The sequence below is a fragment of the Psammomys obesus genome, unplaced genomic scaffold (assembly GCF_907164565.1).
Source record: "Psammomys obesus unplaced genomic scaffold, mPsaObe1.curated_primary_1811, whole genome shotgun sequence".
NCBI lineage: Eukaryota > Metazoa > Chordata > Mammalia > Rodentia > Muridae > Psammomys > Psammomys obesus.
In genome coordinates this window covers 5978280-5996848 of record NW_026596073.1, presented here as the reverse complement: position 1 = coordinate 5996848, position 18569 = coordinate 5978280, and the positions used below count along the sequence as shown (strand labels likewise).

General features: G+C 40.2%; 1 protein-coding gene across 1 annotated transcript in view; it reads left to right on the top strand.

Moving 5' to 3' along the window:
* The window catches only part of Glipr1 (GLI pathogenesis related 1), a 29082-nt gene extending 10573 nt beyond the window's left edge, over positions 1-18509 (top strand). The window contains exons 2-7 of the mRNA XM_055626050.1: positions 1548-1938; positions 6282-6521; positions 10603-10715; positions 16709-16794; positions 18141-18167; positions 18266-18509. Of these exons, the coding sequence (XP_055482025.1) occupies positions 1765-1938; positions 6282-6521; positions 10603-10715; positions 16709-16794; positions 18141-18167; positions 18266-18420 (795 nt within the window). The 5' untranslated portion in view covers positions 1548-1764 and the 3' untranslated portion in view covers positions 18421-18509. The remainder of the gene's footprint in view (positions 1-1547; positions 1939-6281; positions 6522-10602; positions 10716-16708; positions 16795-18140; positions 18168-18265) is intronic.
* The last annotated feature ends 60 nt before the right edge of the window (positions 18510-18569 follow it).

The following is an 18569-nucleotide window of genomic DNA, read 5'->3' as shown; positions in this document are numbered from 1 at the left end:
ACACACACACACACACACACACACACACACACACACACACACACACATTAGCTTCACCTAATAGGCTTCTAAGAATTTGGAGAGTATGCTAAGCTGTCCAAGATCTCACAGCTGGTTGCTAGTCACAAACAGAAATTAAACAGAAACAGCCCCCCCCCCTTCCTTCCTCCTTTCCTCACCCTCCTCCTCCCTCCTTCACAAACCAGCCTGTGTGTGTGTACGGCTCATACTTCCACCTGTGAGTTCTGCATAAAGTCATGATGCTATCACCCCCCTCTTTCTTGTGGCTCTACTTCGTATAGCTTTAGTTACTCGAGGTCAACCACTGCCTAAGCGTATTACACAGAAAATTCTAGAATTAAACAATGCATAGGGTTTAAACTGTGCACTGTTCTGAACACTGAGAAACCTTGCACCACCACTGTAAATTATTCCGCCCTGGAAGTCACCTCACCCTTTGTCCAGTTGTTTTGGTCATTAGTCATTGGTCATTTAATAACTGTTTTAATAACTTGATGACTGTTTATTTTCAGATAAACTCTTTGGTATTCCTGCCCATGTTCTAGAGACCTTTAATTTATTTAAATAGTGGACACAATGCATACAGCAGTGATTCTGGACAATTTATTAGTAAATACCCTGGTCATCTGAGTTTGATGATTATTAACATGCATAAGTTGTAACTTCAACTTTACCACTGTGTCTGTATAAGAAAGTAGTTTGTACAGGGCATTCATTCAGACACCGACGGAAACAGGAGGGATTATCGTCTTCCCACCACTGTTTGCACACATGATGCCAACAAAAGGTTTTACAAAAACCCTTGCAAGTCCTTTGGTGGAAATTTGTGCTGGCAGTCTTGGCTGTCAAATTGACTACCTCTGGAATCAGCAAGAAGCCAAGCTGCTGGGTACTCTAGTGAGGGAGTTTCTTAATCAGATCATTGGAAGCTAGGATGACCCACCACCCTAGGTCTGAACCTCACCTTCTAGTGGCAACCTCTCGCAGCAAAGGACCTGGAAGAAGGTTGCTTTTTGCCAGCTTGCTGCCTCACTCTTGCTCGGAGGCTCTTTTATCATGTTGCTTGGTTGGTGGTGGACTGCGCTTCCTCAGGATTCCAGTGTAAACTGAAGATCAGCAGCTCTTCAGGAATCCTCCCGGGCTCCAGCTCCTGAGTTAGACTGCTAAGATGTCCTGCCTCGGGGGACGGAACAACTACCAGATTCTCAGAGACAGCCGTTATTGGACCAGGGAGACCACATCCTGTGAGCCAGTCTCCTAAATCCCCCTTTAATACATGTGTCCTGTCAGTTCTTTTCCTTCAGAGAATGCTGACTAATACATGACTTATTTCTAGAAACTGCAGAAATTCCTCCGGGAATACCTCCCAGCTCAAAGCCTGATATCGCTTAACAAGAATCTGTGGTTTATAGGTGCCATCACAAGAAGCACTGACAAGACAGGGTAAAGAGCAAAATGAGCTATAAGCCATATAAGGAGAAATCCAGTGCATACGCTTCATGATGACTTGCGTGTTCTGCTTTCAGGCTTCTCGAGCTGAAGTTGACTGTGCTCTGTAAAGCTGACCACAAAACCTAACAGTGTGCTGAAGATGTAGTTCCGTGCTGGAGCACTGGCCCAGCACGAGCGTCCCTGGATTCAATCTCCAACACGGAAGAACCAGTCTGCAGACTGAGAGAAGCAAACATTCTATCAGAACCCTGAGCGTCTGGATTCTGGGTCCAGTGGCAGCCGGGGGGCATCATGTACATCATCCTCGCTGTGACGGTCTGGATGGCTTCTTCTGTTTCTAGTTCTTCATACACAGCAGACACTTTGCCAGATATAACAAATGAGGATTTCATCAAAGAATGCGTTCACATTCACAACCAACTTCGGTCGAGAGTGACCCCAACAGCCACTGATATGCTGTACATGGTGAGTGCACTATAGCAGTATATTTGTAGCGTGTGTCAATCAGAAGCAGCTTGCCTGTGTTAATTTGGGCATTAATTCTAGGTAATCCTGGCTGGTTTTTGCTTTTTTGGACTTTTTTTTTTTTTTTTTTTGGTTTGGTTTGCTTTGGTTTTTGGTTTGGGGTTTTTTTGTTTACCGTTGCTTGTTATTAATGGATGAAATGCAGTAAACACAGTCTGTGATCAGAACCCACATGGTGGGGCCTTTCCCAACTCTGTCTTAAGCAATTCCAAAGGCATGATTCAGTTCTTTCTGCACATGAAAGAACTCCCCAACCATGAGCAGCAGACTTTTCCTTGTTGTCCCCTTTTTCTTTCTGTTAATATTTGTAATTTTTGTGTCTCAAGTTTTTTGTTTTAATCATTACGTGCTGTGTAAAATAATGGCGTCTCATTATGGTAATTTCACACAATGTGCTTTGATTATACTCCTCCCATTGTCCTTTTGGCTCTCATCCTCTGATTCCTTTCCTCTTTTGTGTGGTCTTCATTTGTTTCTCTAGAGGTCACATAGAAGAGGATATGATACTTTCTCTTCTTCGGCATCTGCTTTATTTTACTTCACTTGATGATCTCCAGTCTCATCTATTTTCCTGCAACTGTTACAATCTTGTTCTTTGTGACTCAACAATACCCCACAGTATGTTTACATAAACATATGCATACACATAAACATACTATTCCCCCCCCCCTTCATCTATTTGTGAACCACTTGTAATTTACAGCTTGGATGTTGTGAATAGTGCCGCAGTAAACATGGATATGCCCCTATCTCCCAAGTGTGCTGACTTCCATTCCTGTAGGTATATGCCCAAAAATGTTATAGCTGAAACATAGTCTTATGTTTACATTTTTTGGTTTTGCCGATTTCCATAGTGGCTGAACTAATTTACACCCCTATCAGCAGCCTATAAGGGTCTTCTCTCCACCCACATATTAGTGTGCTTTTTATTTGCATTTCCCTAGTGGCTAAGGATGTTGAGCTTCTCTGGAGGATCCTGTTCAGCTCATTTGTTGGTTGTTGGATTTCTTATCCTAGTAATGTTTAACACTTTTAGCTCTTTATACATTTTGGATATTAATCTGTTGATAGATGGAAAATATTTTTTTCCTTTTTATTTTATTATTTTATTTTATTTATTTATTTATTTTTATTTTATTTATTTTATTTTATTGAGACAGGGTTTCTCTGTGTAGCTTTGGCTGTCCTGAGACTTACTCTGTAGGCCAAGAACTTACTCTGTAAAGCAGGCTGGCCTCAAACTCACGGAGATGTGCCTGCCTCTGCCTCACAAGTGCTAGAATTAAATGTGTGCACCACCACTGCCTTTTTCCTTTTTGGGAGAGTCTCACCATTTCTGGCTAACCTTGAACTTGGTATGTAGATGAGGCTGCCCTTGAACTCAGAGATCTGCCTGACTGCAACCTGCACCTTTAGTGTTGTAATTAAAGGCAGGCATCATCACTCCCAAAATTTCTCTCCTTCTTTAGGCTGTCCCTTCACTCAGGTAATGTTAGTTTGTACTGTGCCCGGTTTTTATCTGATGCATTCCCACCTGTCTGTTCTTACTATTTCCTGAACCATTGAAGCCTTATTCAGGAAATCAGTGCCTATGCTTCTGTAATGACATCTTAGCCAAAGTAACCCTGATTGGGCAGAAGAAAAGGAACAAATGAAAAAAGGAGATGTAAACTTGAGACAATTGGCTGTGGCAGTTTGAGGTCTCATATTAAGGTTTGGAATGCATTCTGACTTGTTTCTCATACATTGAAAGAACCTGGCTTCGTGCTTCTGTGTGTGCCTATCTGGTTTCTTCGAAACCATTTGTCTAGTGTTCACTTCGATTAGTGTCCTTGGCTGTTCTGATGCCAATGCCATCCTGTCTTTTCTGATGAGCACTCTCTAGTTTTCAAGCCCAGATTGACAATTCCTCTAGCACTGCTATTTTTACCTGGAAGTCCTTTGGCATATGGAGTCTTTCATGCTTTTGCATGAATTTTCAGATGTTTTTTCTAGCTTTAAGAAAAAAGCATTAGGAGTGAAGTGAATCTGCAAACATATTTCAGTGGAACTGCCATTTGATGCTACCTATCTAAATCCGTGAAAATGAACAGCCATCCCGTCCTCTGTGTCAGTGGTTCTCAACCATCCTAATGCTGAGACCCTTTAATAATATGGTTCCTCATAGTGTGGTGACCCCCAACCTTAAAATTATTTTTGTTGCTACTTCATAATGTTGTTACTTCATAATGTTATGAATCGAAATGTACATATATATTTTTGGAGAGTGGGTTTACAGGTGGGGTCACGACCCACAGGTTGAGAACCACTATCAACCACTGTGTTTTATAGTTTTCATTGTAGACATCTTTCACCCCCATGGTAAGGTTTATTCCTACATATCGTATTGTTGGGAGACTATCAGAATGGAATTATTCTGGAGGTCCTTTTTAGCAAATTCAATATTACTACATACAAAAGCTAGCAGGTATTGCATGATGATTTTTTTTGTATGATGATTTATTTACTTTTACTTTTTTGTATTTTTTATTTTTATTAATTACAGCTTGTTCACTGTGTATCCCCCCCCGTAGCTCCCTCCTCCCCTCCCAATCATACCCTCTCTCCCCCTTCTCCACCCATGTCCTCCCAAGTCCACTGATGAGGAGGTCCTCCTCTCCTTCCTTCTGATCCTAGTCTATCAGGTTTTATCAGGGGTAGGTGCATTGTCTTCCTCTGTGGCCTGGTAAGGCTGCTCACCCCTCAAGGGGAGGTGATCAAAGAGCAGGTCAATCAGTTCCTGTCAGAGACAGTCCCTGTTCCCATTACTATGGAACCCACTTGGACACTGAATTGCCATGGGCTATCTGTGCAGGGATTCTAGTAACAGCCAGAAGCTGGAAACAACCCAGATGCCCCTCAGTTGAGGAATGGATACAGAAATTGTGGTACCTCTACACAATGGAATATTACTCAGCAATAAAAAACAAAGAAATCATGAAATTTGCAGGCAAATGGTGGAAACTGGAAAAGATCATCCTAAGTTAACGTATCCCAGAAGCAGAAAGACACACAGGGCATATACTCACTCATAAGGTGATATTAGATATATAACATAACATAACATAACATAACATAACATAACATAACATAACATAACATAACATAACATAACATAACATAACATAACATAATATAATATAATATAATATAATATAATATAATATAGGACAAACATTCAGTACACCTAAAGAAACTAATCAAGAAGGAGGACTCTGGCTAAGATGCTCAATTGCCATTCAGAAAGGCAAAGAGGATGGACATCAGAAGAGGGAGAAAACAGGGAACAGGATAGGAGCCTACCAGAGAGGGCCTCTGAAAGGCTCTACCCTGCAGGGTATCAGAGCAGATGCTGAGACTCATAGCCAAACTTTGGACAGAGTGCAGGGAATCTTCTGAAAGAAGGGGGAGAAAATATGACCTGGAGAGGACAGGAGCTCCACAAGGAGAGCAACAGAACCAAAAAATCTGGGCACAGGGATCTTTTCTGAGACTGATACTCCAACCAAGGACCATTCATGAATGATGATTTTTAATTGCCCTGCTACATCACTGGATTTGTTTATCTCTAGGACTTCTGATTACAATGCCATATCATCTACAGACATAGGGTTTTTTTTTTTTTTGCTCCTCCTCTCCTATGCATATTCTCTGGCCTGATTACTTCTTATTTGTACTGGCTAGTTTTATGTCAACAAGTCCTCAGAGAGGAGGAGCCTCAGCTGAGAAAAATGCCTCTATGAGATTCAGCTGTAAGACATTTTCTCAATTAGTGTTAGGCTCTGCCCAACACAGGTGATGCCATCCCTGGCTGGTGGTCCTATCCTAGGTTCTATAAGAATGCAGGCCAGTAAGCAACACTCCTCCATGGCATCTGCAACAGCTCCTGCTTCCAGGAATCTGACCTGTTTGAGTTCCTGTCCTGAATTCCTTTGGTGATGAACAGCAGTATGGAAGTGTAAACCTTTTCCTCCTCAACTTGCATTTTGTTGCAGCAAAAGAAACCAAGGCAGCATTCTCGTTCTAGTTAGCAGGTAGAGAGCAGTTAACACCACAGACAGTGGCTCCTTCAGGACTTCATTTGCCATTTCTGCTCCCACTCCAGAAGGAACTGGAACCTTGTCTTTAAGTAGTAAGCCAGTGGAGTCTACAGATCTGAATGAGGAGGGTAACGGCCTTGTCTTGTTGATAACAATTTTGAGTAAGAGATATCTTTCTTGATACTTTTATTATTCATTTTTCAGTCTTGGGACCCAAAGCTAGCCCAAATTGCAAAAGCATGGACAAGTGTTTGTCGATTTCAACACAACCCACAGCTTGGATCACGTCTACACCCAAACTTCACTGGAGTGGGAGAAAATATCTGGACTGGATCTTTAATCCTCTTTTCAGCATCTTCAGCTATCAAAACGTGGTACAATGAAATTGAACACTATGACTTCAGCACTAAGAAATGCACCAAGGTCTGTGGCCATTATACCCAGGTAAGTACTTCCCTAGAGTCTCTTGAAACCATCTTTTATTGGTGAAGAGAGAACTGAACTTGGGGTTGGGAAAATGTATGATAGTAATTATGATAGTATGATACTAATTATGAAAGGAAGACATACTTGGAGGTATTAGTTATGTGGATAAAATCATATGCAAGAGCCATCAGTCTAGGCAGTACTAGATACTCACATGAGATAACATGCATACATTATATTAAAGCCTTGCAATATATCGGATAAGTAAGCTTGCACTCTCTTCTCACTAACTATGTGGCTTTAAGAAAACATTGTAATCTCTCTAATTCAATTTGTTGATGTAAGTATGAATGGTAGAAACTCCTTTACATGTTTGTGGCAAGAACTGAGTGAGCCTTTCAGAATAGAAAGGTAAACACAATGCTCACTGACAAAATGGCTGCCAGAGTTCCATCCTCCAGACTCAGGAGTACCCTGGACATTCTCCCATGATGAGGCTCCTCTTCTGTAGGGAAGACAAATTATGCTGGTCTATTGAAGAGGTTGGGACCACTAATTCAGTCTCTTATCTATATGAGAGAGAGAGATGTCATTTCAAAAATTAGTTTTCTTGTGTCCCAAGTATTAGCCTTCCTTTTTTTTTTTTTTTTTTTCCTAGATGTAAAGGAAGAATTTACAAATTTGGGGAAGTTTTCTGCTGTGTCAAGTCTGTATGGCATGAACTTGAGTTTCCTCTTCTTGTTCTGACTCCCAGGGATGAGGGATACAAGTATGGGCAACAACCCTGTTATAAAGTGAATTGTATTCTGACTGCTACTTATTTTGCATGCCTTGCTAATTAGAATCCAATCAAAGTAACAGGCTGATTCATATACACTGTATCCCTTCTATCCCTGGTTAATGTATCTTGAAGTCTTTCTTTTCATTTGACAAACTCCATTTTCAAGAACCACCTACCACATCACTTACTGTGTGCAACATGGTGAGAACATTTGGCTGCACAGTTTCTGTGTCATTTTTACTCATCTGGCCCATGTCAGTTTCTCTTAATTGTACCAGCCACGTACACATGTGTCTCCTCAAATCAGGGAGAGCTCTCCTGAGAGCCAGAAGCCATGCCCAGCTGTATCTTGCTTTCCCTAACAAGCAACTAACAGCACACCATGAATGCTAACCAACATTTGCAAAAAGTGAAAAGGTGCAGGAGGTCCAAAGATTAAGAAAGTTTGACAACACTACCAAAGAAAGTGCTGGAAAACTAGGAGTTAAACAAAATTCTAAAGTGAGCTAAGGTGGTACGTGGGACTGGTGACATGGAGCTTCCAGCATGTAAAATGAGAACATGAAGAAGTTGTTGAAATACAGGCAGACGTGGTGCTGGAGAAGGACCTAAGAATTCTACATCTGGATCGGCAGGGTCAAGAAGAGACACTGGGCCTGGCTTAGACATTTGACACCTCAAAAACCACCCGTAGTGACACTCTTCCTCCAACAAGACCATACAACCCCAACAATTACACACCTCCTAATAGTACCAGTACTATGCCTATGGCGGGAAGGGCCATTTTGATTCAAACCACCACAGCATGATAATTTAATTTTTCTAAAGTAAATGTGATTCCTTTTTTGCAGGCAGACTGGCCATGATTGTAGTTAACGTGTCTTGGGACAATTGACAGTTATCAGAGCTCCATCTAACAGTTTCAAGATTGCCTCTGTCTTCATTTTATGGAGATTTCCACAATCCTCCAGATTACTCACCCTTGTGCCCACATTGTTAGCACAATTCTTGGGACAAAACAGCTTGATAATTATGGTAAAAAAAATATTTTAAAGTGATTTTTGAATCACTGTAAAAGATTATTAATGGTTGGTTTGTCTTGAAGACAAACTAGTTAGCTTCTCAAATGTTTTTCCTGTAGTTTTAAATACTAATCTTTAGTAGAGATGAGCCACATAATTTATGGGATTCAGTGAAAAATGAAGAAATATGATGCTTTGTTGGAAAAGAGGGAGATCCTTTAAACAACTCCATTTGTTTAAAAACCGCTATTGTGAACAGTGCTGTGATAAAAACTAATGGGCAAGGGTCTCTGTGCTGTGATGACCTGAGCATTGTGATTGGCAATGCTGCATAGCTAGGTCACAGGGTAGATCTATTTGAGTTTTTTGAGAAATCTCCATACCAATTTCCATGGTGTCTTTATTAGTTTGTAGGTGGGAACCAGCAATGAATGAAGGTTCCCTTCTGTGAGAGAGAGAAAGGAAAGAGCACCAGTGGCGGTGGCGATTTTGCAGGAGCATATTTATTTAAACTAAGTTTGGCGCTCTCTTGAGCACCAGACCCAGTTTGACAGCTCTAGTTCTAGAGAACCAGCTCTGTTCTCAGTTTCCTTAACATCAGGACCACATTTACATCTGCTCTGCTGACTGCTCCTATATTTTCCTAACCCAGGTTTGTGTAGTTCCCCTTGTTTCTATTACCTTTGCCTAGATGGTCTTATTTAGCCTTGTGCCTCAAGATTTCTCTCTGGTGTCATTCCATCCTCTAAACTGCAAATGGTTAAGCACAGCAGCTATGCTGGGCTTTACTGAGAAATAGAATGGGCAGCTCAAAATGAACATGTTTTGAACAGAACCCTGTGCCCAGGTTCCTACTCACCTAGCTTATCCCCTAGTTTTGTCTCAAAAAAGTGTCACTTCGGTCCGAAGCCTAAATGTTCCCCCAAACTCAGAACAAAGTGAAATATTTTCAGTTATTCTTGTGAGTCCTGAACTCCACGAGGTTCCAGGAATTCCATTATGCAAGAGTGAGTCACCATGTGTTCATGTCTACACTGCTCAAGCAACCTCCATGATTGCCTCCTCCTTCCCTGCTCGTCTCAGTCCATCCCTTTCCTGAGTACCAAGTGGACCCAGAAAGACTATTTTCCTTATCGAACAGAATTCCTTCAGTCAGTGCTGCCTTTGAGCTCATCTTCTTTGACTGTCCTCTCATCAGGTTGTGCCCCCACTTGCCTTTTTTCTGCTCCTCTAACATGTCAAGCAATTTGTACTCCAGGAGCTTTTATCCCTGAGAATGGATGTTGTCCACTGTCCAAGTCTTCTGATGTTGACTCTGTCTACATCCTCATCACTTCCATCTCAATTCAAAGGTTAATTCAGAGATGTCTTCCCCTCAATACCCCTTTTAATCAGCTGCTTTCTTCCCTTTGAGACACTCCATCGTGTTACCCTGTTTTATTTCATTATAGTAGCTTTCTGTAGAAAGCATGGCTTAGAGTAAGCATTAGAGAAAACCAGGATTGTTCAGCACACTCAGGCTTGCTTTCTTCAATGGAAGGGAGAATGACACCTTGTCACCTGGAATGCTGTCTAAAAAGTAGGCAAACAACCTCTGATCCTTTGCTATTCTATAAGGAGCCAGCCTCCACCTGAATTTCCCCAAATTCTGAGAATTGTTTGGGCTCTAATCCTAGGCTTTGTCTCTTAGTGAATAGAACTCATCCTTATGAAAGAAGCCCCTTATGCCTTGGAGTCCTCAACCAATAGAATCCATCCTTGTACTTGTTACAAACCCTACCTGTACTCTAGGCCCTATCCGTGAGCCCTGTTGTCAGCCAAAAGAACTGAGGTCACAGGTGATTTGCTACTCATTTCAATGTAGTCATCCTGAAGCTTTCTTATGAGAATTGTTATATGAAGAATTTTTCCGTTTGACTGGTGTTGAAATGTGTACAAGAATTAAACCACAGCATCAGACTCTCCAAGTTTTGATCTAGTCTGACCAAGTCCAGTTTTCAGTTTCACCTCTTCACGGTTCCATTTCCTGGCAGCAGCGATATATGCAGGGATCCTCTAAGAGCTTTCCCGTATCATCTTGTCATGTACAAGTGTATTTTACACATTCAACCATGCTTACTGTACTGGGATTATAATTCAGGACTTGTGTCCAGCTAAATTTTGAGTGCCTAAAACTTCTCTAGTAGAGACTGTTATGTAAATAAATAGATATCCCTTACCATAACTATGAAGGCTTGATCATAAATAAATGTTTATTTTACTGTTTCTATGGTAAGAAGTCTTCTTGTACTTTCAGGTTGTTTGGGCAGATAGTTACAAGATTGGCTGTGCAGTGAAATTTTGCCCTACAGTTTCTGGCTATAATGGTATTTCTAATGCAGCACATTTTATATGCAACTATGGACCAGGGTAAGTGCCTGAATTAAACTCTAAAAATATATTAATATAGGAATTCATCTTTAATATAGAAAATCTAGAAAAAGTATAAAGGAGAAATCTCAAGACCTCTAAATCCCCTGTCCAGAGCCTCACTGCATTAGTATTCTAATACATTTTATGTGCACACACACACACATATGCTTTAAAACACTACAAAAGCATTCATCCTTAAGAGTAGCAAGATTAAAATGCTTACCAGGGATGTGAATTGGTATCTTGATTATGCACACACAGGCACACACATACACATATGCTTTAAGACACTACAAAAACATTCATCTTTAAGAGTAGCAAAATTAAAATGCTTACCAGGGATGTGAATTGATATATTGGTAATACAAGGAAGGAGGATTGACATTAACTTATTGTTTGATTAGGCAATTTTGTTTCTGCACTTTAAAACAAAGAACTAAGGTGAAATTGCTCAGTTCACACTAATTACTTCGTTACTTTAGACAGCTGAACTTTTCAGAGAGAAACAGTTTCTCCCCTCTGAAAATGAGAAAAGTTGTTTTCATGCATAGGAAGCCATGGTCAGACCAGAAATAAAGGTTTTGTGGCTTGGTTCCAGTAATTTAAAAACAGTGGTAGATAATGCTGAGTTATTCTGTGTGAACATTCTACATGTTTCATGTGCTAGCTTACTCTTGATATCTTTATTTTTGTACAAGATGCACATTATTTCAGTTGTTCCTGTTTCTTGAGAGTTGCTTGTGTCCTAACATGTGGTCAGTTTTGGAGAAATTACCATGGGCTGCTGAGAAGAAAGTATATTCTTTAGTGCCTGGATGCAATGTTCTATAAACTTCTCTTACATCCCACTTTATCCCAGGGCTTCTTTAGTTTTTGTCTTTATGACCTAGGGATGAGAATGGGGTTACAAAGCCATCCATTATCACTGTTACAGTCAATAATGTGATTTTAGAATTAAACGTTTTAAGTCGTATTGGGAGTTTAAATATTTATAACAGTAATATCTATTCAGTAGACTTTTCCTTTAATGAAGTATCCTCCTATTTTCTGATTAGTTTTAAGTATATTATGGCATATGTTAAAGTAGCTATGTTCTCTCAAGTGTGTTTAATCTTCTCTTCAGACTGACATATACCTTCCAGTATCCTGGCTTAGTGCACATTTATGCCGATTGTCTCCTTTGATTAGAACTGACAGTTCTGCTGGGTATAGTATTCTTGGTTGGCCTCTCTGCTTTCAGAACTCGTTTAACAGTCTGCGCTGTTCAGCTTTCAAAGTCTTAGATGAAAACTCGGGTGTTATTTTGAAGGTCTTGCCTCTGTGACTTGGTATTTTTCTCTTCTAGTTTTCAATATTCTTAGTTCTGCACATTTTAATGTTTTTATTATGTCATGAGGAGTTTCTTTCTTAGTCTTGTCTATATGACTTCTGCACCTTGATAACAGTTTTGGTTTGGTTTTGTTTTTTATATTGGGAAATTTGATTTTTGTTAAAACAAAAACACATTTTCTGTGCTTTTGACCTGGGTTTCTTTTCCTTTGATACCTAGTATTGTAGGTCTTTTCATAGTATCCCAGGTATCTTGGATGTTTCCTTCCTGGGATTTGTTTGGTTTTTTTTGTTTGTTTGTTTGTTTTTTTTTTTTTTTTTTTTTTTTTTTTGGTGGGGGGGAAGGGTTTTTTTTTGTAGTTAACATTTTCTTTAAGTAATATTCTCCCTTCCTCTTGAAACAGTCTATGGGTAAGGTTTTTCTCTGAGCTTTTTGATTTCCTGGGTTTTTCATTCAAGTTTTATTCCAGTTTATCTTTTCTTTGGAGACTTTTATTAAATTCCATTTTCACTCCTGAGTTGTTTTCAGTATTTTATTCAACTTTTCAGGATCTTCACTCAGGCATTTATTCATACTATCTTTGACATCCTTGAACCTATTTATAATTTTTAAAGTCCTTACCTTGGGCATCAGTTAAGTTGCTTTTCTTAGTAACTACTACTATGGGTGTGTTGGATTCTTGAAGAAATGTACTAATAATTCATGTGTTTTTTTGCAATGGGTCCTAGGCATTTAGAGTTAGTTCATGCAATTTGTATGTATACCCGAGTTCACCTTTGTGAGCTGGGTGTTTGAATCCTGTCAAGTTATGGACCAGCTATATGATGCTTAGTTTTCAGTCTTGGGGCCACTTTGGGGTCCCGATTCTGCTGAGCAGTGGGTGGGGTGGCTGACTGTTGTGTGGACAGGAAGAAGAACTGACTAAGAGGTTTATCGGTGGAATTCCCTATGGGGCTCCATGTAGTTCTAGAGCTTGGCTGGTGAGATAGTTGATGGTTAGTAAGGTGCCTTGCCTCTGAGTTCTGGTTTAGATGCCACAGTCTGACTGGCATGGTCAAATGGGGTGGCTGACAGGTAGATGGGCTCTGGGAAGGCTGACTCTTGAGGTCTCTCATGTAGCTAGGGAGGTCCCTAACGGGTGTTCCAAGCCCAGCAGTGGCTGAGGTGGCTAAAAGGCATTAAGAGGCCCTAAATGGAGTTCTGCATCAAGCTCCGCATGGTCCCTAGTTGTTGCCATGGGTGGGTTGGCTGATAGGGTGGATAGGTGGATAGGCTCTGTGGATCTATAGAGTTCACGATTGGGCTTCATGTGGTGGTCAGTAGGTGGTGGGGAGACTGCAGAAAATTACTTTTTTCTTTTTCATCTCTTTCATGATTAGTTATTAAAAATCACTTTATCAGACTGTTCATTTATATCTTTTGAAAATCATATTGACTGCCCATTCTTCTATTGGAGTGATTTTCTTAATGACTTAAAATTGTAATATTTTAGGGTTTTAAACTCTTGCCATATAAAACCATTTACCTAATATGTTTTGTTTGGATTCCTGAAGTGGAACAAGCTCATTTTTTTTTCTTTTTTTAAAGAATTCTTGTTCTGGAGAGGTGTTTAATACTCTGATTTGAGTGCGAACCAGAGAAAGAAATTAAAGTCAAGTATCTTTTAGAAAAGAATAGTTTTGACTTAAAAATCTGATCTGGAAAGGGAAACAATAGAAAAAGTAGACAGAGCTGCAACTAAACAACTGAACAGAGCTGCAGTGACAACTTTTCATGGCCTTAGAAGGGATAGGCAGTACAACAGACAGCCTCTACCCAGCAGTGTACCAAAGCAGATGCTGAGACTCATAGCCAAACTTTGGGCAGAGTGCAGGGAATCTTATGAAAGAAGGGGGAGAGAGTATGACCTGGAGAGGACAGGAGCTCCACAAGGAGAGCAACAGACACAAAAAGTTTGGGCCCAGGGGTCTTTTCTGAGACTGCTACTCCAACCAAGGACCATGCATGGAGATAACCTAGAACCTCTGTACAGACGTAGCCCATGTCAGCTCAGTTTCCAAGTGGATTCCCTAGTAAGGGGAACAGGGACAGTCTCTGACATGAACTCAGTGGCTATCTCTTTGATCACCTATCCCTGAGGGGGGGGGCAGCCTTGTGAGGCCACAAAGGAGGACAATGTACCCAGTCCCGATGAGACCTGATAAGCTAGGGTCAGATGGAGGAAGACCTCCCCTATCAGTGGACTTGAAGAGGGTCATGGGAGGAGATGAGGGAGGCAGGATGGGACTGGGAGGGAATGAAGGAGGGGGCTACAGTTGGGATACAAAATGAATAATCTGCAAATAATATTAAAAAATAAAAATTTAATAAATACACAAAGCAAAAAAGAAAAAAAAAGGGGGGGTAGGCAGGGTAGTTAGAATACTGTGCAATCTCACATTATTCTCTGAATCCGTTGTACCCAAAAGGTCAAAAATAACTATAGTACCAACTGCTTCCTATAGCTATAAAAATTACAAAGAGAAATATCCAGAAATACCACATATAGGTAGTACATAGAAATCATCGATTCAAAATATTTTATGACAGTAAGTCCAAATATGAATTCTAGCATAGATTCATGCTATCTTCAGAATCATACCAAATTTTGAACTACATTATTAGGCTTGTATAGAATAACTTCATCGATTGGTCTTTTTTAACATGGTCTTTACTGAGCTTCAAACAAGTCAGGCAGTCTTAATCTTGAAAGTTGTATTTCTGAGGTACAGACACATGTATATTAATGGATTAGGAGGTGTGGTCTTGTTGGGGGAAGTGTGTCAGTGGGGATAAACTTTTGAGGTTTCAAAATCCCATGCGTGCCAAGCTCAGTCAGTTTGTCTCTGTCTTTCTCCCTCTGTCAGTCAGGATGTAGATCTCAGTTACTTCTCCAGCACCATGCTTTCCTTCATGTTGCAACCCGCGTAGTCTTCTCGCCAGCAAGAACGCACACGGACAACAGGATCCTTCTGCAGCAAGCTTTATTGCAGTCAAGCGATGAGAGGAGGAAGACCCCAAGCCCCAGAATGGTGCTGCTTAAATACACCCTATGGCGGCGTGTACTCCGCTGGTTAGCTGCTTGCTCATTGCCCCGTATGACGCCCCGGGCTGGGCAGTAACGCCCTGGGCTGGGCAGTGACTTGGCGCGCTTTTGCAACTTGCACATGCGCTCTATTACTTGTTCACTAGGGCAGAGGCCGGATGTCGGCGCCATCTCGTAATGGCGATTGCATTCTCTCGGCTCTCTACACCTTCATGTCATGTTCCTCACCATAATGGACTTAAACCTCTGAACCTGCAAGCAAGCCCCCCTCCTCTGAGTAAATGCTGCCCCCACTTAAAAGCTGCCTTGGTCAAGGTGTCTCTTTTCACAGTACCCAGAGTAGGGTGGAAGAGGGGTTCACAGAACAAGAGGGAGTAAGTTTTAACCATCAGGAGAGCCCAGAGTTCTTTGAGCACAACCTTAGGACCTTTACTCATGCTTATCTTGTCTTCCCTCTTTCCCAGGGTCCTGAACCTCTTATCTCTCAGGCTTCTAGACAATTACAAAACATTTTGCTTCTTCACTAGGCAGAATATGGTCTTTGTCTTAAGCACACCCACCCAAACAAGTCCAGGTCTTCCTACTTTCATGTCTTTCCCAAAATGAATCTACCAATTTTCTAAGTGACATGTTTCCCTTCTCTTTTAGTTTGGAATGCACAATTAAAAAATAAGGTAATGGTGGTTTAATCAAAACCATTCTACAACTTAAACCACTTACTGATTGCTGTGCTTTTTAACTATAAAAGACACCACAATTATGTTCCATTTCTAGCTCTTTATACATATGCATGTATGCCTGTATCTCTGTATCTTCTAATCTCATTTGGTTTTCAAGTTAAGTTGCTTCAGAAATTAATGATTTTGGGGTCAGAGCTGGAGAATATGGTACACTGACAGAGCATTTGCCTTGCATGGATGAAGCCTTAAATTCAATCTCCAATACTGCAAAAACAGTTATAAATTATCCTCATCTTATATCACAAAAAATAGTCCAAAATATTGAGATAGAAATTACTGAGCGCTCTCCATCCCTTAGATCTTTAATGATATAATTATCAGTTACCATCACATTTATATGCAAATGAGTTGTTTCTAATTTTCCCATCTTTTTCTTTTTGGAGGTCATTGTCCTGGCCCAATAATGTATACAGTAAAATTTATGATGGTCTAGCACGGTGAAAATACATCTGAAGTGTAATCGCTTTTCTAGGATAGGCAGTGTTTGGATGGAAGTAATCACATAGGCTATGAGTTAAGTAAAAAGAGCCCAATGTAAGACATTTCTAGATTTCCTGATTTATATATATATAAACTGAGATCTTCAATTTCCTTACCTGCTAAACAGAAAGAAAAATAATTCATTCTCAAGAGTCATCATAGTTAAATGCAATGGTGTAAATTATACAAGGTTCCCAGACACAGGTACATGAACCTTCCAAATATTGGCAACCTTCTACTTGAATTTTATTGGCCGCCTGAGTCTTCATCTTATTATTCTGAATTTGGTCAGGCATTCAGAGTAAAGAGCAATGTTGTTGGGGGGACCCTCTACTAACAGTCTTCTGCTCTACAGAGGAAATTACCCCACGTGGCCATATAAACAAGGAACCACTTGCAGTAATTGCCCAACAGATGACAAGTGTCTGAACAATCTCTGCAGTAAGTAAGACAACAACAAAAACTTTCCATAGAATTAAGGTATAAGTATTTGTTTTATCAGTAGCTACTTTCTAGAAAGCTGTGACAAACCAATAGCTTACTGTTCTAGGACCAGACATAAGTTTAACAGTGTCTTTTCAGATGTCTATTTTTCCATGGTGTAAAAGGAAACCAAAGCTACTGCAGTTATGCCAATACCATGGTCATTTTGTGCCACATCTGTAATAAACTCTCACAGGAGCAAGGCCGCCATGAGGGGTGCTTAGAAGGATGGGTGGACAGTAGTCCAAGTCTCATTGTACGACTCCTGCTAGGAAGTGTTTATTGTATACACAATCCCCACAGTCCCTTAGACCTAAATTCCAGCGAACTATCCCTCTCCCCCCAATTTAACACACTTTTTCTCCAGATAGGAAATCATGCCTGATCCATTATTTTATTTACACAAATACACCATCAGTAAATGTAGTAACTTGTACTCATATGCAGCTAATTTCTTCTCAGAACCAATGTGCTGAAAGTGCCAGTCTAATGTACAGTTCTAGCACTGTGACTCTGGCCACCACTCTGTACCCACTTCCTCAACAGTTCACAAAGAGCAAGTGAAATCATTCAATGAGCTACCTCAATTAATACCTGCCACAACATGAAAATGCTATTGGTGTTTTAGCGCTTGACTTGTAGAGCTCTAACAAGGGATAGTGTCTACATTCGATGACAAAACTGAGAATAAGGCTGCAGTACAATTATGAAAAGCCCTGGACTCATGTGAGAATGACACACAAACTTGCATGTACTTATAAGACATTTACTTTAGATGACTTAATAACCTCTAGGTTGTTAACCTCTAGGTTGTTGTTAATTTTCTATTTACAAAGCTCAATTTATACACTTCTTCACTACATTGTCCTACTTGAAAGCACCCCACTTTTTTTTTTTTTTATCGATACTGAACAATCAGGCTTCCAATCACTGTCTCATGATAAACAGGATCATTCTACATGAGAAGGAGCTTAGAAAATACTTTATTTAAAACACATCACTTATTTTAATCTTTAGTTTCAACCATAGCTCAAAATAGGAGTCATCTGGTAGCTGTGATATATTAAATGTTTTTTTTTCCATTCATTGCGGTAGAAATTTCTTTTATACAAAAATTCACATATTAAATTTATATAAAACTAAAATAAGTACTAGTTGACAGTAACTAAGTTGATTGATCTTTGAAAATCACCGTGCTTAAAGCCAAATCAAGTTCATGGTTATAAATATGTAATTAGAAACATACACATAATTAGAAACAAACTTCCCCTATACCTAACTTTCTCTTAATTCTGGTTTTACAGTTAACCCACGACGAGACCAGGTCTCACGTACGTATGCAAACCTTAAACTTTTCACTGGGTGCTGTGTGGATGGGTTAGCTCACTGTGAAAAACTGTCTAAGAGCCCACTCTCGTTTGTTCCACAGGTTACTACTCTGTTGTAAATCCAGACCAGCCCATATACCTTCGTAACAGATACACATCTCTCTTTCTCATCGCTAAGTCGGTTCTTCTAATACTGTCTGTTATAATTACCATTTGGGTGAAGCACAAATACCCTAATTTAGTTCTTTTGGACTAATGCCATGGTTGGGGGTGGGGAAACTTATTTATATGTGGCTATTTTAAAATGTTTGAGGAACTGGTTCAATAAAGCCTTAGTCAAAAGAACTGCTTAGTTTCCTAAGCCTACAGAATAAACTCATCCTTCTGCCCAGGTTGCCATGGCTA